The 23,399-nt window shown below is 45.0% G+C and overlaps 1 protein-coding gene across 3 annotated transcripts in view; it reads left to right on the top strand.

Annotated features, from left to right (window-relative positions):
- Positions 1 to 23,399, top strand: part of LOC135914203 (ileal sodium/bile acid cotransporter-like) — a 263,412-nt gene that overhangs the window by 189,869 nt on the left and 50,144 nt on the right. For 2 of the 3 annotated variants that reach the window (XM_065446950.2, XM_065446952.2), the window contains exons 3-4: positions 9,747 to 9,951; positions 13,032 to 13,292. In XM_065446950.2, coding sequence (XP_065303022.1) covers positions 9,747 to 9,951; positions 13,032 to 13,292 — 466 coding nt within the window. Of the gene's footprint in view, positions 1 to 9,746; positions 9,952 to 13,031; positions 13,293 to 16,868; positions 16,951 to 23,399 lie in introns of all 3 variants that reach the window. The other variant, XM_065446951.2, reaches the window with a different exon arrangement.

Below are 23,399 nucleotides of genomic sequence, written 5' to 3'. Positions count from 1 at the left end.
GAGGGTTTGAAGCAATAAACGCTAGAACATCCGCGCGTAGGCTAGGACTCAAAGATGGAGTCCTCCGCCGTTGTCTCTTGAAGCTGCCGGTTTCTCTCTCAGATTTTCATAATTTCTGATGATCGTCGATGCGTTTGGTCTAGCGCCACACTTCCATGACTGATACAAATATTTGCGGCCCTCCTCTTGTTGCCATTTGCAGCTCCCAAGGCAAGGATCATGTTTTCCTTCTGCTCATTAGAGAAAAACATGGCGACTGGTGCGAAACAAAACGCACCTTTAACACGAACGTTGTCAATTCGCTTTGGCGGTTACGTCTTGTGGCAGAAAAGAAAGGCATTTCGTGGTCTTTATCTAAGCTAAGACAATAGCTATCACAGCTTGTTTCCAACCAACACTAAACTCGACATGTTACTTCGGATGGGGCGTGGCAATAAGGCACTGGCTCGATCCCGATATTTTTCCTTTCCTTTATTTCGTTCTAGCTAACTGAGAGGGAGCCTGTTCGAGGGCGCTGCTTTATGATGTGGGATAGATTTACTCTATATGGCTCCCACAGGAACCCTGCGGGAGCCACATACTGTAACTCTAATGCCGGTAGGAGCGCAGCAACGTGGTATTTTTCATATTTCGCGGGGATTATTTATCAGTCGGAAAAGATCAGTACGCAACTACTACGTCGCTGAAGATACCGCAGTCAGGTGTCCCTTGGCTGTGCCTACAAATGCCTCATTGACACTTTGATAATTAGGACAGTACTTGTCGAGTTAGATAATCAACTGCAATTACTTATCTTAATTACTTTAATTGCTTAGTTATCCAGGCTTCTAATGGCACCTGACTCCGGCAAAACAAAAAAGAATGATTGCCGAGAGCCCGTGGGGCTGTACTAATCCAGCTACAACCAAATTAGGAACACCCACTAAGCTTCAACAAAGGACACTCCCTCACCAGAACAGGAATCGGCCTCCCTGGTGCAGTATTCAGCCACTACCTCCCAAATTACTCATTCGTTCAACCAATGGCCCTCAGTCCCCAGCAGCTGCGAGCACCTGACCAAGGCGATGGTTAGACCTGCAACGCAGCAGAGGGTACTAAGAATCCCTAAACCCGGACAGGCCACCAATGGAAACTGGCCCTGGTAACGTTTAACACCCGAAGTCTCGCTAGAGAACCTACCTTAGCAGGACTCTTTGAGGAACTATCAGGCATTATTTGAGATATCATTGGCCTTAGTGAGGTTAGAAGAACTGGTGATGCTTATACAGTGCTGACTAATGACCACGCCCTCTGCTATAGGACTACCAGATAAGAAGCATGACGGGGTAGTATTCCTAATCCATAAGGACACAGCGGGCAGCATTGACGAATTATACAGCATTAGTAAGAGGGTAGCAGTAGTCGTAATAAAACCTAATAGGAGGCATAGATGAATGGTAGTACAAGCCTACGCTCCAACCTCCAGTCATGATGATGATGAAATAGATCAGTTTTATGAAGATGTTGAATTAGTCATGAGAAAAGTGCAAACTCGGTTTATTGTAGTCATGGGCGACTCCAATGCGAAAGTGGAAGAAAAGCAGGCTGGTGAACAAGCAATTGGCAACTACGGCGTCGATTCTAGGGACACTAGAGGTGAGATGCTGGTAGAATTCACGGAAAGGAATAAGCTGCGAATAACGAACATCTTCATCAGGAAGCGCAGCAAAAGAAACTGGACCTGGAAAAGCCCTAATGGTGAAACAAGAAATTAAAAAGAGTAAAATTGGTCGCGAAATAACAGGCCAACCTAGACGCAGTAAGGGTAAAAGCAGACCAATTCAGGCTGTACTTGCAAACAAATATGCAGCCTTAGAACAGAGAGGTGAAGATGACGTGGAGGTAATGAATGTAACCATAACTATAGGCTGGCTTCTAAGGCAACCATTGAAGTGGTAAGTAAGCACCAAGGCAACCAGTAGGCAAGCTCTCCCAACTAACAAAAGACCTAATAAAGAAACGACAAAGAATGAAAGTGTCCAACTCAAGAGATAAGATAGCATTCGCGGAACTGTCAATATTGATCAACAAGGAAAAAATAAGGGATATTCGAAATTATAACGTGAGAAAGACTGAGGAAGCAGCTAAATATGAACGCAGCCTGAAATGAGTGAGAAGAAAACTTGGTATAGGACAAGCAAGATGTATGCACTGAAAGATAAGCAGGGTAATATCATCAGCAATTTCGAAGATATGGTAAAAGCAGCAGAAAAATTTTATACTGGCCTGTACAGTACCCAGAGCAGCCACGATACCTCCATTCGAAGTTATAATGAACAGGTTACAGAGGCTCCTTCTATAACTAGCGATGAAGTTAGTAGGGCCTTACAAGACATAAAACGTGGGAAAATGGCAGGAAAAGATGCAATAACAGTCGATTTAATCAAAGATGGAGGAGACATCATGCTTCAAAAGCTGGCGGCTCTTTATACAAACTGTCTCACGACTTCAAGGGTCCCAGAGAAGAATGCCAACATTACACTAATCCACAAAAAGGGAGACATTAAAGAATTGAAAAATTATAGGCCCATCAGCTTACTTCCAGTATTCTATAAAATATTCACCAAGATAATTTACAATAGAATAAGGGCAACACTGGACTTCAGTCAACGAAGGGAACAGGCTGGCTTCAGGAAGGGATACTGTACAATGGATCACATCCATGTAATCAATCAGGTAATCGAGAAGTCTACAAAGTACAATCAACCTAACAAACGTTACCTACACCTGGAAACGTCATCGCACACGTCGCACAGATTATACAATCATAGCTTCACGCGCATCTATGGTAAAACAGAAGCATATAACTCGTCGGCAATCCCACGTGCCATTCGGCTCTGGAACAACCTCCCCGACAACATAGTTGCCGAAACTGACCGTGAAAAATTCAAGCACTCACTGAACTCGCTTAACTTTTGTTAACCATTAATATCACACTCACTGTTCTGTGTTATTTTTTCTACCTTTTTCTTGCACTGTTATACGTTTGTTACAAACTTATATTGTTCCTTTTTATTGTAATCATATGCAGCTTTATGTAGCTAATATGTTTCTCTGACTTTTAGGCTGTGCACTTGGCTGCTGTTTTCTTTTATTATTGTTGTTACTAGATTGTATGTACTTGACTGTATGCCCCCCTTACTCAATCCCCATGTAGGGGCCTTGTAAGGTAGTTTACAAATAAATAAATAAATAAAACCTCTTTACATGGCTTTCATAGATTACGAAAAGGCATTTGATTTAGTAGAGATACCAGCAGTCATAGAGCCACTACGTATTCAAGGAGTACAGGAGGTTTACGTAAATATTTACGTAAAAAAACATCTACAAAGATTCCACAGCTACCCTTATTCTCCACAAGAAAAGTAGGAAGATACCTACACAAAAAGGGGTCAGACAAGGAGACACAATCTCTCCAATGTTATTTACTGCATGCTTGGAAGAAGTATTCAGGCTATTAAATTGGGACGGCTTAGGGGTAAGGATCAACGGTGGATATCTCAGCAACCTTCAGTTTGCAGATGATATTGTCCTATTCAGCAACACTGGGAACGAATTTCAACAAATGATTGAAGACCTTAACAGAGAGAGTGTAAGAGTAAGGTAGAAGATTAATATGCAGAAAACAAAGATAATGATGAATAGCCTGGCAAGGGAACAAGAGTTCAGGATAACCAGTCAGCCTCTAGAGTCTGTGAAGGAGTATGTTTACCTAGCTCAATTACTGACATGGGACCCTGATCATGAGAAACAAACTTACAGAAGAATAAAAATGGGTTGAAACGCGTACGGCAGACATTATCAGATCCTGACTGGAAGCTTACCATTATCATTGAAAATACAATCAGAGCATTCTACCGTGATTCTACAATTAATGCATGCTAACATATGTTGCAGAAACTTGGAGACTGGCAAACAAGCTCGAGAGGAAGTTAAAGACCGCGCAAAGAGCGATGGAACGGAGAATGCTAGGCGTAACGTTAAGAGACAGGAAGAGAGTGGTGTGGGGATCAAAGAGCAAACGGGGATAGCCGATATTTTAATTGACATTAGGAGAAAAAAATGGGGCTGGGCAGGTCATGTAATGTGTAGGTTAGATGACCGGTGGACCATTAAGGTTACAAAATGGGTGGCAAGGGAAGGGAAGCTCAGTCGAGGACGGCAGAAGACTAGGTGGGGTGATGACATTAGGAAATTCGCAGGCGCTAGTTCGAATCGGTTGGCGCAGGACTAGGGTAATTCGAGATCGCAGGGAGAGACCTTCGTCCTGCAGTGGACATGAACAGGCCGCTGCTGCTGCTGATGATGATTATGATGATTATGATGATGATGATGATATGATGATTATTATGATTAATTACATTTCAGTAACGAAAAAATTACTGGCGGCTACTCCACTATACTGCAAACAATACGCACTGGGTTTTCTTCGAGTAACACAATCGCTATTTCTTTTTAATATTGGTGGTGATGGTTGGGACACCCTATATATGCTGTGCACATGCATAAAATTCGTTGCTGTGCCAAATAGTGCACCCTTGCTGTGTCGTGCCAGAGCTGACGTTTGCACAAAGACGAATAAGCTTGCGTGGTACAGAAAATATGGTACAGACCGCTAGTACAGACCAGCGCATTCACCAATTTTTTTAGATTGCATGATTCTTTGTTCAAGTAAAGAAGCACAATCACATTTTTTTTTCTCTGCTGCCTCGCCTGGTTCAAGCAAACTGCCTGCCACATATATTAACAAGTACCTCGTGTATCGTGCAGACAACGGGCGATTAGCCTGTTTTCATGAACTGTCCGAGGTCACGTAGACACACGATTTGTTGATGGCATTTTGGAAACAAATGGGCACAGTGACCGCTATCGAAGAAACCCGTCAGCCCCATATTCCGAAATCCTGTTTGGTCATGTGGGTTTTGTATCGCATATGAATAAAAATATATAATCACGCTATTGTATAGTTCTTCTATGGTGGTTTTGGGGCATATCCATGTATTTTTTCCCCACGGTTCTTGTCGAAAATAACCAGTGAAACGTACAAAGAAACATTTGAAAAGAAAAAAGAAAAAAAACGAGGGAGTGGGAAGGGGGAGAGAACAGATGAGGGACCTCGCCTGTGATAAACATGCGACATATGTGCCTACGTCGCGGCCGCCCGCTACGGAGGCTGGCTCGTTTTCTGAATGAAACACGTCGTGCCTTTATTTAATCGCAGAGCCCGAGCGACGTGTCACCTAAGACATAGCAATTATATGAATTGGTCCCATCAGACTGAAACATATGTTCTTATGGAACCCGCAAACCTGGGTTCGTAGTCACAGAGAGCTCTTACGCTAGCATTTTTTTTTTTTTTGTAGAGGTATATTTTAGCCAATCTCAAACTCCATTTTATCCACTCTGCGTTTTTTGTACGCTCGTTGGATTGTGTTCCCTAAGTTTGTGCAGCGCAAATAGACGGGACATAAAGGAACACAAACGATGTAGACGGGCGCATGTTTGTCTTCTTTTGTGCCCTGTCTATTTGCCGCTATACAAACTCAGTTTTCAAGAGCAATGTACCAACTATAGCCCGTGAACGAATTCTTTTGCGGTCCCTAACTTTGAGTCTTCTTTTTCTGAAGCTCCCTATCATTAGTGAAGGTGGCTGGGCCATGGCGAAGAGGACTTACGAACGGAGAGCTTTGCGAATTCGTCCCCTGACTTCCTGTATGTTCTTTTTTTCTTCTTTATTCTTTATTAGAACATAAAACATACAAATCAAATATTTTGTCAGCCCACCAAAGCAATGATGCTTTTGAGCGGGACTGGGCAGTGCTAGGGCCCGAATGACAGTCTTGTGCTCTAAGAACAGAAGAAACAATAGAAAAGAAAGTACAATAGCAAAATAAATGTCTTATATGTGCCAAAAACAGTAACCTGTAGTCCGCGAAAGCATCGATGCTTTTATGCGGACCACTCCATATTTTCCTTCAACAAAGCATAATACAAGTACACAATTTCTTTCCCTCCTCCCTACTATTCTCTCTCCCTTTTCCTCCATCGCTCGGCTAATTTCTAGTATATGTTCCTGCACGAGCAATACTGTAAGCAAAGACATTACAGCAGCAAAATATACGTACACCACAACCCTCTATTTCATCATATACAGTTGTAAATGTTTTGGAAGAGTATCAGTCACCAATCACTATTAGAAAGTGATAGCCCACAATACAAATAGAAAAAACACAATACTCTAGTCTGTTTTATACAATTGTTAGCGAAAGTTCATCAGAAAAAGTCCTGTCACGCAGTTTTTTTTCATTTATTCCCTGCCACTAGTCAGAACCGTGCGGTGTACAAACTCTTTTATTTTCCCGAATGACGATACGTTGGGAACTTCTTGTATTTTATTAATGTAGAACAGTACATAAAATGATCTCGTTCTCTTGTCATAGTTCGTGAACGCTTTAGCCCGAACGAATGTCTGTCTTGCGCAGATCATGAGTTTTTAGGGGGGTTTTTTGTTTGTTTTAAAGGATTCATCAAAATAATGCTTCGTAATTACCACCGAAAGAAAAAGTTGTTTGACATCAACTATACCATGTTGATGTTAGAAATATGGGACAAGTAGATCCTCCCTCGAAGAGAGTTCCCGGAACTCTTTGTTTTCAGAGTGTGTGAAGGTGGATGACCAGCGAAGCTTACCCGATCGGCGTTGAGATTCGGAAGATGCGCCTGGAAGCGGTTCAGTAATAAAGTACTCTGCTCTCTCTCAAAGCAGGTCGATCTACTCTGGAAAACCGAGCTAAATATGGAACAAGTAGATCCTCCCTCGAAGAGAGTTCCTGGAACTATTTCTTTTTTTTTTAGCGGGAGAGAGTGTGTGAGGGTGGATGACCAGCGAAGCTGACCCGATCGGCGTTGAGCTTGGGAAGTTGCGCCGGCAAGCGGTTGAGTAATAAAGTTCTGTCGGGGTGGTGGGAGGGGGAGTATTCTGCTCTCTCTCAAAGGAGGTCGATCTACTCTGGAAAAGGGAGCTAAATATGGAACAAGTAGATACTCCCTCGAAGAAAGTTTCCGGAACTCTTTGTTTTGAGAGTGTGTGAAGGTGGACGAGTTTTCTTAACCTAACATCACATACTGATCTTACTTTGTACATGACTGCACATACTGCTCGGAGTCCTTTAGCTACATGCTGTATGTAATGGAAAAATGAGAAATATTCATCGAAAATAACACCAAGGTACTTTATTTTTGTAGCATACTGCATACTTTGGCAAGAGCACCCAATGCAGCGCTCACTATACAAGTATAGATGTTCAGTTAGCTGCACTTTTCTTGTACGGGCTGTGAAAGCAGATTAACTGTGTTTTTTCTTTGTTCACAAATATGTAGTTGTTCTCAAACCATGTCGTTATTTTGTATATATCTTCCTGTAACAAAGTAATGCATTCATTAAAATTTTGATGGGGTAGTAGTAAAGCAGTATCATCAGCAAATTTGTATAACTTTGAGTGCGGCGATAGATAGGCTAAATCGTTCACATACAAACTAAAAAGCAGTGGGCCTAGTACTGATTCTTGTGGGACTCCATGCTTTATGTGCATTAACTCGCTGACTATGTTTTGAATTCAAACAACCTGATATCGATTTTTGAAGTAGTCTTCAAAAACCTCTATGAAAGGCCCGCGGAATCCTATTTGAGCTTATTTTCCAAAGAGTCTTTCATGATCTAACGTATCGAACGCTTTCTTTTTCAGATGTAAGAAAAGCCCAATTACTATCTTATTTTTATCTATTTCACTGTTAACTACGTCTGCAAAGTCTTCTAGTAGTGCGATTGTTTTTCTCTTGCAACGAAACCCATACTGTGAATTAGACAACGGGCGAAACTTTTCGCAAAAAGAAACCATTTTGTTGTGCATAAGCTTTTCTACAACACACGACAATGCGGGTAAGCTTGCTATAGGTCTATAGTTTTCGCACTGTTGCCTTTTACCGTTCTTGTGAATTGGTCTAATTAAAGCTATTATCGTTGCGTTGGGAATATGACCCGACCTAAATACTTCTGAGTAAATAATAGCAGCACACTCTTTAAACAAGCGAAGTTGAATAATATCTCACGAAATCGAATCCCATCATATCCTGGTATTCTAGTAATGGAAAATGACCTTATTACATCCCGAACATCGAGATCAGTTACCTCACTCAAATATGCAGAGTTGACGTTTGATTTGATTGTCATATGCAGCACAAGGGGAATTTTTCCAAAGTTTCTTAACAGTATTAGCAGAACAGTTGTTAAATTTGTTTGCTATTTCATCCATTTGTCTTCTGAGGAAATTATTTCTTATACTTTCGTCTTTGTTGCGTTTCGTTTGTCCGCCTGTTAGTGAATTTACTACGCTCCACGATTTTCTCAAATTAAATTGACATTCATTTAGCTTATTACTATAGTATTTATTCCTTGCTAGCCTTAGTGAAGCTGTTAGCTTATTCCTTGTTTGCCTAGATTCTTCTCTTAACTGTACGTCTGATTGATTAGCCCGACTTCGGCGCCACAGCTTTTCTTTGGTGTAACTTAACTCTTTAAATTCATTAGTATCGTAAGTGGATGTTTCATGCACCTTGTGTTCTTATGTTGACCGGGTGGCTTTGGTCCACGTCTTTATTGTTTTTATCACAAGTGGTATATGTACTGTAGATGTGCTCTCTTGACTTGATCGCGCAGATCTGTGTGTATTATATGCGCTCTAGGCGTGCTCTGCTTGACTAGATCGCGCAGATCTGTGGGTATATAAGCAGGTGGTTCTTCAAAAATAAAACCAGTTGTTAGAAAGCGCTCGTCCTTGTGTTTCTTCTATTCTTCGTCCCTGTTTGTTGCGCACAATAAGTTTTAAGATGCATTAGTAATCCATGGTTTTTCGATTTTCCTTTTTTTATAGTAATGACATTTCGGCATTTATCATAAATTGATTTCAGTGTGGCAGTTAGCTTCTCGTATGCTTGTAAATGATTTAGTGTTAACAAGGTATCCCAATGATATCCCTTAATTAATATATCAATTTTCTGATTATCGAAGATATCAAACTCTTGTTTAGTTTTCCCAGGTCAGATGGTTAAGTCTTCACTGAACATTGAGAGCAATGAAATATAGGTCAGCAACTTTCTCTTTTACAATAGTTGTTACAGGTTGCATGCTAGAAACATGCTTTAGTATGTGGTCAATACATGACGTTGTTTGTTCCCCAAAAATTCTTCTCGCGTAAATCCTGTGATGTTATTTTCTAAGCCATAACTAGAAATGAGAGTCGAATAGTCACTGATATAATTTTTAGTAGTAGAAGAGGTATCTATGTTGAGGTCACCTACAAGAATTATGGTGTCTTTTTTTTTCTGCAGTGTGGTTAAGAGATGCTGCAATTCACCCAAAAATGTGCTTATATTTCTGTCTGCGCACTTAATTCTAGGCATTGGGATCTTATTTTTTACCACAGAAGATGCGGCTTTTTGCTAGGCCTCCTATGAGCTTCCCATAAAGCTCAAAGGACGAAAACACGTAATCTCAGATCGCCAGTGATGCAGATTAAAAGAAAACGAAAAACAAAACAAAAAAAATGTCTGAGACTCCAGTAGTCGGAGTCAATGGGAGACGCCCATGCATGCTGGGTACAGTATATGTGCACCACAAATTCATTACCGCCTCCCACTTTCCCGCACAGCATCGCCATGACACTGTGCTCGACGGTGCTGGCCATGGGCATGATGCCGGTGAACATGCTGATGTACGGCTACTACGTGGACACGGGTGACATTGTCGTGCCCTACTCCAAGATGGCTATGAGTCTGGTCTTCATCTCGCTCCCAGCTGCTCTCGGCATGCTGTTCAACTGGTTCTGCCCGCGGGTGGCGCCTTACATCACCAAGGTACGCAAGCACACAGCGTGGAGGCGCACGGACGTGTTTCTCTAAGGGACGACTCTCCACCCAGCAACGCTCTAGCGAAAGAAAAAAAAAAGTGCTGTCCTCTCTTGTTTGTTTCTTGATGGCAAAGAACTTGACAGTTTCCGTGAACGTGGGAAATTATTGTACAGCAAAATGGCGACCTAGGCGTGTTGACGTAGTTTCATGATTTAAAGCGTTAAACAAACCAGGATGACCAAAGAAGTCGTGACGATCGCTCCGGTGAGTTCTTCGGGCGCCCTTGTTTGTGCTTTAAACCATGAATCGTTGTACATGCCGCGACAGTAAGCGCATCGTAGCCACATTTCGCAGCAGCTACTATAGAACTTAGTGTCAGCGAGGCAATAAGATGAAGAATAAAGCTGATGGGGCGTTTGAGAGTCAGAAAATGTGGAGGACACTCAAGCTTCGCCTTTTAAGAGTGGAACGTGACAGCATTCAAAGATCCCTGAGTACTTCTCACGTTTCCCGGCAACTACAGCTTATGTAATCGTAATCTTTACCGGTAAATGCTGGCGGCGAACACTATGCCCGAAGGCAAGCTTTGTGGTTCTTTTCTCTTTTAACGCGATAGCGTTAAGGAGCTCGTGTCGCAGAAAACCCGGTGTCGTCGGTGTCGGCGTCCGCGTCGTTGGCCGTGAACGATAAATCCCAGAAGGCACTTCATAAATAAAAAATATCTTGCAAGATGGGCTGGTGGGAATCGAACCAGGGTCTCCGGAGTGTGAGACGGAGACGCTACCACTCAGCCACGAGTTCGTTCCTTCAAAACGGGGCAAAATCGCCTCTAGTGAATGCGGTGTTGCCTTAGAAACGTGCAGTAGAGAGTTACTGCGGTGTATATCGGTAATTATGACCATGTAAGTTACAGAAGTCGCAGTTTCACGAGTAGCGAAGTACGTTTCCGCTAAATTTCTTCTGCGCTCTGCGCACACGCAGAGCCATCTTGCGGCAAACACAGAAGACCCCCTCCTCGCAATGTACGGCGCTGCCCCGACGCGTGGCGCGCCACTTGCCCCATGATCGCGTCCGCCTTCATGGCGCGTCGGGGCTCGGCTATCTGTGCCGATCGCGACGTTTGGCTGTCTTCGCGCGTTTGAGTAGGCGGTGCGAACGGGGTGCGATAACGCTATCGCGTTCCACTCTTGAAGGCGAAGCTTAAGCGTCCTCCACTTTTTTTTCTTTTTTGATGGTGTGCAAGGAACCGAGGGGGCCGCGCCTCTCCTACTAAGACCTCAAACGGCAGCTGGAAAACGCTATCGCGTCGAAAGGGATGTGTGTTTGAATTTCCGCGTAACAGATATGTTTTCTCGTATCTTCAAATTACAATCCGACGCTATCATATCTGAAGGTTGTGTGTAAGTCGTACTTTACGATTTTTCTGACTAATCTTGCTTTGAGAAATTCAGTTAGTTCAGTAATGTTGCGCTACACGGAGGGCCTGCGTGGTTCGGAATTTTTATTCTTGAAACGACGGTCGACTCGTGACGCCACGCGTCGACGCCGGATTTTCTGCGACACGGGGCGTTAAAACTACGCTGTGTCTATACACCCTGCGGAGGTGTTCGGATTAGGACGGACCAGTAAATAAACAGTAATTTGATGCACAACCAACGTAGTCATTAGCAATTTCTAATAGCAAGATTGTTATGTGGTCTGGACTAGGGCACTCCTTTGGATCCGTAAATATCTTAGGAAATGAGAAGTGCAAACCAAGCCATTACCCTAATTCGTTACCGAAAGAGCGTAGTAATCAACGCTGACAAGCGGTTTTTCATCGTTATCCCTCAATGTTTTAATGAATTTCAGCCATCTTCCCTAGAGTGCATAAACTATCATAGCGAGTTGTTGTTGTTGTTGTTGTTGTTGTTGTTGTTGTTGTTGTTGTTGTTGTTGTTGTTAAAACGAGACCGATGTTTAACTATGCGCATGAACAAAATATTCCGCTCATTCCGGGCTCTTTTTGACCAAGCCGACGTGCTCATTTGGCTTACTTGACCTAGTTTCAGGACGCTGTCCGCTTGGTCACCGAAATTCATTCGTTCATATGGCATCTTTGATATGAGACCGCTTAGAGGTCTGGAACTGAACTCACAATTTCTAGAAAGCGTGTGCACCGTATAGACAAACTTGCGGATCAAATGAAACTAAATGTTGTGAGTTTATTACGTTGCCTTTGTTCTGAAGTAAAACATATACACGACGAAAACGCTCGTGAAGTGCTTCGCGAGCAAGAAACATTACCGTAATTATGTGTAAATCACTTTGTGGAATACGAGAACGTCCTCTGGGGCGTCTGTAACGGGGCTTGCACTTTAGTCGCCAAATTATTTCGGGATTCCGCAAGGCGTACCCAGTTTCGTGAAAGTAATATTTGAAATGTACCTGTAAAGTAGGATGAAGCTACAAAGGATACTCACATGGGTTTCTCACCAGTAGATCCCTGTTGCTAAAGAGCCAACTTGGACTGGTTTTGTGATTACATGCTATTTCTGAAGATGCTCTGGCCAAACAAAGCAATGCCCCTCAATTAATTGTCCTTTCTACCTCCCCAATTCTTCAAAATATATCCAGGACGGGCGTCAACTGCATGGCCGAACTAAAATTTCTGTAGTGCGCTAGAACATCAACTCTATTCTGACATTGGTGCGGGGTGCAGCACTTCATAATATCTTATTTCTTCCAGGTAGCCTTTATCCTCCTCATTAATTTTTATGAAGGCGCCTCTCTTACACACTCCATCATTCTTTTCTTTTAATGCCGGCCGCATGGTACCATTAATCACCCGAGGCCATACATATATATATATATATATATATATATATATATATATATATATATATATATATATATATATATATATATATATATATATATATATATATATATATATATATATATATATATATATATATATATATATATATATATATGATGGCACCAATATGTGCGCAAAAGGCTCACAAGGAACTACACTGTTCTCACTGCCCGTATCCACGGAGCAGGGGAAGGAAATCAGCCCGTTCCACCTTCATTGTGTGCAGCTGTCGAGCACTCTTGGCGGCCTGCTGATCGTGGTGACGCAAATCATGGAGGTGTTCATCTTCCCCGACATCTTCCACAACATCCCTCCCGTGTTGTACGCTGCCACGGTGGTCATGCCGGCAGCAGGTATGATGATCGGCTACCTCATCAGCTGGCTCTTCAAGCGACCAGATGCGGTTCGAAAAACCATCGCCATCGAGTCGGGCATTCAGAACGTCGGCATGGGACTCACCATCGTCTCGCTCTCTTTCAAGTTCCAGGTAAGCCACTTAGCGATGCACGCGTTGGCCGCCGACAGTAGCCCCGCTTCTTCTGTAGCCTGTTTTTGCCGCGAGAAAAAGAAATTGTCCCTCGTCAACGTTTCTACACAGGACCCGTCATTCCAAATGGCCCTCACTACACTTGTTTCATAGCCCCAAGCATAAGCGGAGAGTTTTCATTGTTCCGGAGGGGGGGGGGGGGGGGGCAACAGCCTCCTACACAGCTCGCCCCTACGCTCCGGCGGGTTATTGAAGACCAAGTTGCTGAGGCTCTACCAATGCAGCATCAGCAGTACCGTGTCACCACGCCACTTACTTACGCATCCATCGCCGCGCAGCCTCCTCATCCACCACTTGTTGCGCTACATCCTCGGCCGCTGCCACCCGTTCATCATCCCGTTCATCGACCTGCTCCTGCCTTTGCTAATCCTTGGCGCACGCAAGACAACAGGCCCATATGTTATGCCTGCGGTATTCCCGGCCATGTTGCACGACTCTGCCGCCGCCGCATGCTGCACTCTGATGGGTTTCTGCAGTCGCCTCCCTACGCCGACGTGCAGCCTTTCCACGACACTTATTTTAGTCGGCAGTCGAACAGGCCACCAGCCGAGCGCCCGGTCCTTACACGTCGTTCACCTTCCCCGCGTCGCCGCTCGTTGTCCCCCATGCGTCGGCGCCCTTCACCCACGCAAGAGGAAAACTAAGCGCCGCAGTTCAGGAGGCAGGAACTGCGTCGCCATCGACCTGTACAAGTCCTCCATTGTCGCCTTCGAGCGTTGTCGACCTTACTGTTGACGGCGTCCCTACCGTTGCGCTAATTGATACTGGAGCAACCGTGTCTGTCCTAAACGAACGCCTCTCTCGCGCTTTACGAAAAGTTACGACGCCACTTTCTGGGTTTTCTCTTCGCACAGCAAGCGCCCAACCAGTGCAGCCTTCAGCAGCATGCACAGCTAGAGTTGTTATTCAGGGAGTTCTCTATATTGTGGAGTTTGTGGTTCTTCAGTCCTGCTCTCACGACGTGATACTTGGGTGGGACTTTCTTTCGCGAAATAACGCCGTCATCAATTGTGCACGTGCTGAAGTCGAATTATCACCTCTGTGTGACGTGCCCCTCGTCGGCGCCACTTCTCTTCCCGCTAAGCTAGTTCTTCGGGAAGACATCGCCACACCGCCGTACTCGTCTGCCGTTGTTCCCGTCTTCTGTGGCGCTGTCTCTGAAGGCGCTGTCCTCTTCACTCCTTCGGAACTCTTCATAACCCGCGAAGGCGTTCCCCTCCCTTTCGCCACACTTGACATTTTAGCCGGTTTCAGCGCCATCGTTGTCTGCAATCCGCTTCCTACAGCCCTGACGGCTCTTTGCGGCGAAGCACTTGGCTATGTTCAGCCTCTTGATGACATGTTTATAACTGACGTGCCGGATGCTTCGTATGCAGAGCTCACTGACTTCTGTACACTTTCCACTTCTGCTCCGCCATCACCTGACTTATTCACACCTTTCATTGCCGATGACCTTACTTCCGAGCAGCGCTCCCAGCTTCTTCACCTGCTTGCCCAGTTCCGCTCTTCTTTTGATGTCGCTCAGCCTACTTTGGGTCGCACTTCAACCGTCAGCCACAACATCGACACTGGCTCCAACGCGCCACTGCGGCAGCGCCCGTACCGCCTATCCGCCAAGGAGCGTCAGGTTATCAGTGAGCACGTGGATGACATGCTTCAGCGTGGCGTCATTCGACCTTCCAATATCCCGTGGGCATCCCCGGTGGTTCTCGTCACAAAAAAAGATGGTTCCATTCGGTTCTGCGTCGATTATCGCCGTCTTAATAAGCGTCTACCCTCTACCGCGCATTGACGATGCTCTGGACAGCTTGCAAGGAGCTGAATTCTTCTCCGTTGGATTTACGCTCGGGCTACTGGCAGGTCCCGATGTCAGCAGTTGATCGCCCTAAAACTGCATTCATTACTCCAGATAGTTTATACGAATCTAATGTGATGCCATTTGGCATATGCAATGCGCCTGCTGCGCTTGAACGAATGATGGACAATATCTTGCGCAGTCTAAAATGGAGCACGCGTTTGTGCTACCTCGACGACATCGTTGTGTTCCCCCCTGATTTCAGCACGCATCTTCTTCGCCTTAGGCAAGTGTTGACGTCCTTGACCAACGCAGGCCTGCAACTGAACCTGAAAAAGTGCCAGTTCGCCGCGCGCAAGCTCATGATTCTAGGTCACGTCGTATCACAAGACGGCATTTGCTCCGACCCATCAAAACGTCGCGTTGTGGCAGAGTTTCCGAAACCTAAGACACTCAAAGAACTCCGCGCCTTCATCAGCCTCTGTTCTTACTTCAGACGCTTTGTACGCAATTTTGCCTCGATTATATCACCTCTGACACAACTCTTAAGTGGCGCCAACGACCTATCCTGCTGGTCTCCTGCATGCGACACCACGTTCGTGACCTTACGCCGTCTCCTGACGTATCCGCCTATACTGCGACACTACGACCCCACCGCCCCAACTGAAGTGCATACCGATGCCAGTGGTATTGGCCTTGGCGCTGTCATTGCGCAGCGCAAGCCTGGCTACTCCGAGTGCGTCGTTGCTTACGCGAGTCGTGCGCTGACCAAAGCGGAACGCAATTACAGCGTCACAGAAAAAGAATGCCTGGCCATCGTTTGGGCACTCGGGAAGTTTCGCCGCTATGTATACGGCAGGCCTTTCAATGTGGTTACTGACCATCACGCCCTTTGTTGGTTATCCTCTTTAAAAGACCCGTCTGGACGCCTTGCCCGCTGGGCTCTGCGCATTCAAGAATACGACATACACGTCATATACCGCTCAGGTCGCAAGCACACTGACGCCGACGCTCTGTCCCGCTCTCCGCTGCCAGCCGACACGGCCTCCCTCTCCACCATTAAAGCGGTATCCTCGGTCGACATCGACACCTTCGCATCAGAACAGCGCAAGGATCCTTGGGTGGCCTCTCTTTTGGATCTACTTTTTGGCTCGCCTGCATGTCCCATCTCCCGCTCCCTGCGTCGCCAGGCTGTCCATTTTGCTGTCCGGGATAACCTCTTGTATCGACGCAACTACCAGCCCGATGGTCGCAAGTGGCTCCTGGTTATCCTTAGGACTTTGCGTTCCGACATGTGCGCGTCTTTCCATACTGACCCACAATGTACACACGCAGGCGTTTTGAAGACGTATGAGCGCCTGCGGCAACGTTACTACTGGCGAGGAATGTTTACTTTTGTCCGAAAGTTTGCCCGCTCGTGCCCGCAATGCCAATGCCGCAAATCTCCGCCTCGTCCAGCCCACGGTTTATTACAGCCACTTTCGTGCCCTGCTCGCGCCTTCGACCATGTGGGAATTGACTTGTACGGGCCGCTACCGCTAACACCCGCTGGAAAACGATGAATTATTGTCGCAGTTGATCACCTTGCACGCTATGCTGAAACCGCTGCTTTACCTGCAGCGACCGCCACTGACGTTGCATCCGTTCTGCTCCATCGTTTCATTCGTCATGGCCCACCTCGGGAGCTGCTGAGTGATAGAAGCCATGTGTTTCTGTCGCAGGTGGTTGAAGCTGTGCTTGCTCAATGCCGCATAGTTCACCGGACCACCACGGCGTACCATCTTCAAACTAACGGCCTAAAGAGTGAGCACGCACCTATATTACGCGCCAGAAGCTTGCTTAGCACCAAAGCCAAATTAAGGTGACGGTTTTAGCTTTCATGAGAGTGTCTACGTGCTGCAAAAACAGGTTCATGGCATCAAATAAAAGCTAAATAAACGGACCGGGAAGCAACCCACGTGTTGAGAAAAGGCAAAACCGATGCGTTGAAGAAAGTAAATAACCACTTCCAAATCAGCCGAATGCAGCCGAAACGCCTGCACAATAAACAAAATTAAAACACCGGATTTCAGTGTGCGCTAATTATCTTTGAATTCGTAAGCGCCATTGAACACCAGCTCCTGCGTAGAGGACTTGTTCGAATAGATCTCCTTCTGCATCTACGCAGTACTGAGTCCGCTTTATCACATCTTCAGTGGCTGTCTTGAAGACCGACGCTCGAATTCTACGGCAGACATCAGTTATCCTTGTTTGAGTTAATCTGACGTCTGTCTTGATCGTGTAAACACAATCTTTCACATAACCCCAAAGAAAGAAATTGACTGGAGAGGGGTCAGGTGACCAGCCGGCCAATTCACGGGCCCGTGGCTTCCAATTTATTGCGCATGAAAAGTCGCATCCAGCCAGTTTCGTGTTCGGCTGCAGCTGTGTGCTGGTGCTCCATCTCACTGATAGCACAGAAGTGGAAGACGTGACAGCGGGACTTCGCTGAGAAGCTGATCCACCACTACTTCAAGGGTTTCGTCCACGTAACGCTGTCCAATCAGTGTGTATTCGAAGAAGATGGGACTGATTATAGCACCGGCGTAAATTCTGCGCCCCACATTGAACGATCACTGGTAGTGGTGCCGAGTGCGCTTTGCCCGGCGTGGATTGGAATCACTCCAATAGTGTGCATTATGTAAATTTACCTGGGCGTTTCTGCAAACATTGGCTTCATCTGTACACATGATGTTGCTCAAATAGCCCGGTGACTCATCGGCTTTTGTGAGAACTCAATTCGAGAAATCTAGACGGTTCTACAAGTCCCTCTCTTGTAAGCATTGGTGCTGGTTAAGGTGGTAGGGGTGAAAGGCCGTCATGTAGAATTCTCCAATCTGATGACTTGGAAATTCGTACCTGCGCGACCACGTCCCGCACGCTAGCATGAGGGTTTGAGGCCATAAATGTTAGAAAATCCGTGCTTAAACTAGGACTCAAAGATGCAGTCTTCCGCAGCTGTTTCTTGAAGCTGCCTGTTTTTCTCTGGTTCTCATAATTTGCGATGATAGTCGATGCGTTTAGTCTACCGCCACACTTCCATGACTGATATATATATATATATATATATATATATTTGTGGCCTTCATCTTTTTGCCGTTTGCAGATCCCAAGGCAAGTATCGTTTTTATCTTCTGCTCATTAGAGAAAGACATGGCGACTGGCACGAAACAAAACGAACCTTTAAACCTTTGCTCTGACTTTTGTCAATTCGCTTTTGTGGTGATAGGTTTTGTGGGGAAAAAAAACAAAAAAAAAACATCCGTGCACCTTATCTACGCTAAGACAACAGCTATCACAGCTTGCTTCCAACTAACACCAAACGCTACGTGTTACTTCGGCCGAGGCGCGGCAGGTAAGGCACTGGCTCGATCACGATGTTTTTCTTTGTTTCCTTTATTTCGTTCTGGATAACTCATTGGGAGCCTGTTCGGGGACGCTGCTTCATGATCCGGGTGGGAGCGCAGTCACGTGGAACTCTACATATTTCGCGGGGGTTTATTTAACAGTCGGAAAAAAATTAGTACGCAATTAGTACGACGCTGAAAATACCGCAGTTAGATGTCCCTTGGCTGTGCCTACAAATGCCTCATTGACACTTTGATAATTATGATAGTACGTCCCGAGTTAGATCATTAAGTACAATTACCTAATTAAGTCTCAGTAATGAAAAAATTACTGGAAACTACTCCACTGTACTGGAAACAATATGCACTAGGTTTTCTTCGAGTAACGCATTCTCATTTTTTTTTAAATCTTGGTGCATGATAGTTAATTGGGACACCCCGTATATATTTATGAGCTCTGCATGCAAGTGACGATGTTTCCACCCCTAAAAAATGTTGCAAATTAATAGCAATGTTTTTTTTTTTTTCAAGAGTCGTTAGCATTGCTTACTGGAAGAGAAGCGATACTGAGACACACAACATTCACGTGCATTTCACACGCCATTGATAAGACTCTGCGGAAGGGGTCACTGAACGCTATAGTTTTTTTTTTCATGGTCAAAAAAGCACGCAAGGCAATTTGAAGCGTGGTCAACATACAGCAACATATCCATTCTCTAGGCATAGGCTACCCAGACTTTTAGAAATAATTTTTAGTTGGCTGCTTCCATCTCTTTCAAAAATATAATAAGCTTTGTCCTGTGTGTGCACCTAAATATGTTGTCTATGTGCATGGTGCACAGTGAAAATTTAAAACAATGTTGAAGTGAGAAAATATGGAGGAGGCAGCCGCCGCTAGTGCTTCTAATGCGCGTGTTCTCCTATTGTCAGGATTTGCAGAAATAAAGCGAAAGTATGAATTAAAATCCGTGAACGTCCGTGCCAACAATGACGCAGTAAGCTATTAGCCCCAGTAAAGTTTCGAGGGAAAAAGTTGAGGAAAGTCAGAAGAAACCTGAAATGATGTGGGTGACAAAGCTCTGGTAATGATGGCACTTTAGGTGTGTTTGTCTGGGGGCGGTCTTCGGCATTGACCGGCGAGGGGCTCAGCCTCCTACCCCCCCCCCCCCCCCCCTCGTAGTCGGCGCCTATGGCACCAAGCAGCTCGCTGTAGACTCGCACGGCCGCCGCCCACCACTAAACAATATATACAGGGTTTTCCGTATTTGGTCGGTGGACTTTTAAAAAATTCCTGTCCACAAGCTACTCGTCTAATCGAGAGCAAACATCGCTCACAGGGTAGCATATTGTAATCGAAGTTGTTTGAGATATATTTAAACATCGGTACTTGCCTGCATTTTGCAGAATGAAGCAGAAACTGCTTTCGGCTACGAGCACAGATATTGCAAACGGGAGCCAAGTTGCTGATCCGACAAGTTGCGCCATCTGGCGGAGAGCGAGGAAAACAACTTCTCGGCTCGGGGAGGATAGGAGGGAAGCGCGCTTGCTTCGAAGATGCAGCAGATAGATGCACTTCGTCTGCCACCCATTTTTGCGACATTCATTTCGACGGGTAGACGAACTGCATGTGCTGCATCATCGAAGCAAGCGCGCTTCTTTCCTTTCTTTCCTTTGCTCCAAGCCGAAAAGTTGTTTTTCCCACTTATTATTTCCCACTTAAGTTCGGAATGAAAAGCGGTGGCAGAACGAAAGCGACATTTTTCCTATTGTTTAGACGTTTCCGCGTGCTATTAAACCATGGGGATTGTTTCAGCTCATTAATTCTTATGATAGGAACGTTGATTTTGAAGACGCAAGAATTCCTATTTGAACAGTAGCCAGATGGACGCAAGTGAACGAAGACAGATTTCGGGCGTGAAATTATCATAAAAGGATGTTAAATCTCGAGTCATGCTGTTATACTCGCCTCTGTCATAAAGTGCGAAATTTGTCCTCGGTTTCCTTTTTTCTTTTTCTTTTTATTATTGGATAGATGGCATAAAAAAGTAGTGCGCAGTACCTTATGGCTCTTGCAGCCATCCAGATACGTCACAGGGGAAAGGTTTTCAGGCTGTGACGTTAGTACTGAATTCAAAGTATTGGAACAATGGTCTGATAGTGTGGGTGGGATGATGTGTTTTTAATGTGTAATGTTTCCACTCCTGCTATAGCCCTATATGGGCCGCAGTATATGAAAATAAATAAATAATAAATAAAATAGAAACTTGAGATAATCCAAGAATATATTGGATGCTACATGGCATCCACATTTTCATACAGAAATCAAGTCTTTAAGGATAGTTGTAGCAATTTTCTTGTGCCCACTGTGTTGCTGTTGTGTTCTGCATAGCCTCAACGGGAAAGTAGTTGCAGTTTGGGATCACAAGTATTCCAAAAATGTTTATGGCCATTTTTGCTGTTGCATCTTTAAAATCATTAACACAGCAGAGTGTGGGTGTGGGTCATATGGTGATTCATGATATAATTGATAGATTCAGTTGTCATTACCGCTTCGTGTTGTCCCTTCCTTCAAGTCTCGTGTTTTGCTTGCGGCAATCTTCCCAAAATTGTAAAATCATTAACGCGACAGCGTTAAGGGCCCGTGTCGCAGAAAAACTGGTGTCAATGCCGGCGTCGGCAAAGTTGTCTGTGGGCGAAAGATTTATATATATTTAGGTATAAGTATGCAATTCTCCACCGGAAAATACGAAAAAAAACATGTGTTGAGAAAATTGCACAAACAGGCCTGGAGTGCGGCCTGATCCCGGTGACCAGAACCGGTAACGCACTCTCTCACCAGAGCAGGATTGGCCACCCTGGTGCAGTACTTGGCCACAACCTCCTATATAAATACAACAATCAAACCCCGGCCCTCAGTCCCCAGCAGCCGCGAAGCAACTGACCACGGCGGCGGTCAGATCTGTGACGCTGCAGAGGGTGCTTAAGAATACCTGGCTCCGGACAGGCCGCCATTGGAATCTGAACCTGGCAGCGTTTAACGTTAGAACGTTATCTAGTGAGGCGCATCTAGCAGTGTTATTGGAGGAATTAGAGGGTAATCAATGGGATATAATAGGGCTCAGTGAGGTTAGGAGGACAAAAGAAGCATATACAGTGCTAAAAAGCGGGCACGTACTGTGCTACCGGGGCTTAGCGGAGAGACGAGAACTAGGAGTCGGATTCCTGATTAATAAGGAAATAACTGGTAACATACAGGAATTCTATAGCATTAACGAGAGGGTGGCAGGTCTTGTTGTGAAACTTAATAAGAGGTACAAATTGAAGGTGGTACAAGTCTATGCCCCTACATGCAGTCATGATGACCAGAAAGTCGAAAGCTTTTATGAAGATGTGGAATCGGCGATGGGTAAAGTCAAAACAAAATACACTATACTGATGGGTGACTTCAATGCCAGGGTAGGCAAGAAGCAGGCTGGAGACAAGTCAGTGGAGGTATATGGCATAGGCTCTAGGAATAGCAGAGGAGAATTATTAGTAGAGTTTGCAGAACAGAATAATATGCGGATAATGAATACCTTTTTCCGCAAGCGGGTTAGTCGAAAGTGGACGTGGAGGAGCCCGAATGGTGAGACTAGAAATGAAATCGACTTCATACTCTGCGCGAACCCTGGCATCATAAAAGATGTAGACGTGTTCGGCAAGGTACGCTGCAGTGACCATAGGATGGTAAGAACTCGAATTAGCCTAGACTTGAGGAGGGAACGGAAGAAACTGGTACACAAGAAGCCAATCAATGAGTTAGCGGTAAGAGGGAAACTAGAGGAATTCCGTATCAAGCTACAGAACAGGTATTCGGCTTTAACTCAGGAAGAGGACCTTAGTGTTGAAGCAATGAACGACAATCTCATGGGCATCATTAAGGAGTGCGCAATAGAAGTCGGTGGTAACGCCGTTAGACAGGAAACCAGTAAGCTATCGCAGGAGACGAAAGATCTGATCAAGAAACGCCAATGTATAAAGCCTCTAACCCTACAGCTAGAATAGAACTGGCAGAACTTTCTAAGTTAATCAACAAGCGTAAGACAGCGGACATCAGGAACTATAATATGGATAGAATTGAACAGGCTCTCAGGAACGGAGGAAGCCTAAAAACAGTGAAGAAGAAACTAGGAATAGGCAAGAATCAGATGTGTGCGTTGAGAGACAAAGCCGGCAATATCGTTACTAATATGGATGAGATAGTTCAAGTGGCTGAGGAGTTCTACAGAGATTGATATAGTACCAGTGGCACCCACGACGATCGTGGAAGAGAGAATAGCCTAGAGGAATTCGAAATCCCACAGGTAACGCCAGAAGAAGTAAAGAAAGCCTTAGGAGCTATGCAAAGGGGGAAGGCAGCTGGGGAGGATCAGGTAACAGCAGATTTGTTGAAGGATGGTGGTCAGATTGTTCTAGAGAAACTGGCCACCCTGTATACGCAATGCCTCATAACCTCGAGCGTACCGGAATCTTGGAAGAACGCTAACATAATCCTAATCCATAAGAAAGGGGACCCCAAAGACTTGAAGAATTATAGACCGATCAGCTTACTGTCCGTTGCCTGCAAAGTATTTACTAAGGTAATCGCAAATAGAATCAGGAACACCTTAGACTTCTGTCAACCAAAGGACCAGGCAGGATTCCGTAAAGGCTACTCAACAATAGACCATATTCACACTATCAATCAAGTGATAGAGAAATGTGCAGAATATAACCAACCCTTATATATAGCTTTCATTGATTACGAGAAAGCGTTTGATTCAGTCGAAACCTCAGCAGTCATGGAGGCATTACGGAATCAGGGTGTAGATGAGCCATATGTAAAAA

This window comes from Dermacentor albipictus, chromosome 1 (genome assembly GCF_038994185.2).
Source record: "Dermacentor albipictus isolate Rhodes 1998 colony chromosome 1, USDA_Dalb.pri_finalv2, whole genome shotgun sequence".
NCBI classification, from domain to species: Eukaryota; Metazoa; Arthropoda; class Arachnida; order Ixodida; family Ixodidae; genus Dermacentor; species Dermacentor albipictus.
The sequence above is the reverse complement of the archived record's forward strand: the minus strand, read 5'-3'. Positions and strand labels throughout refer to the sequence as shown.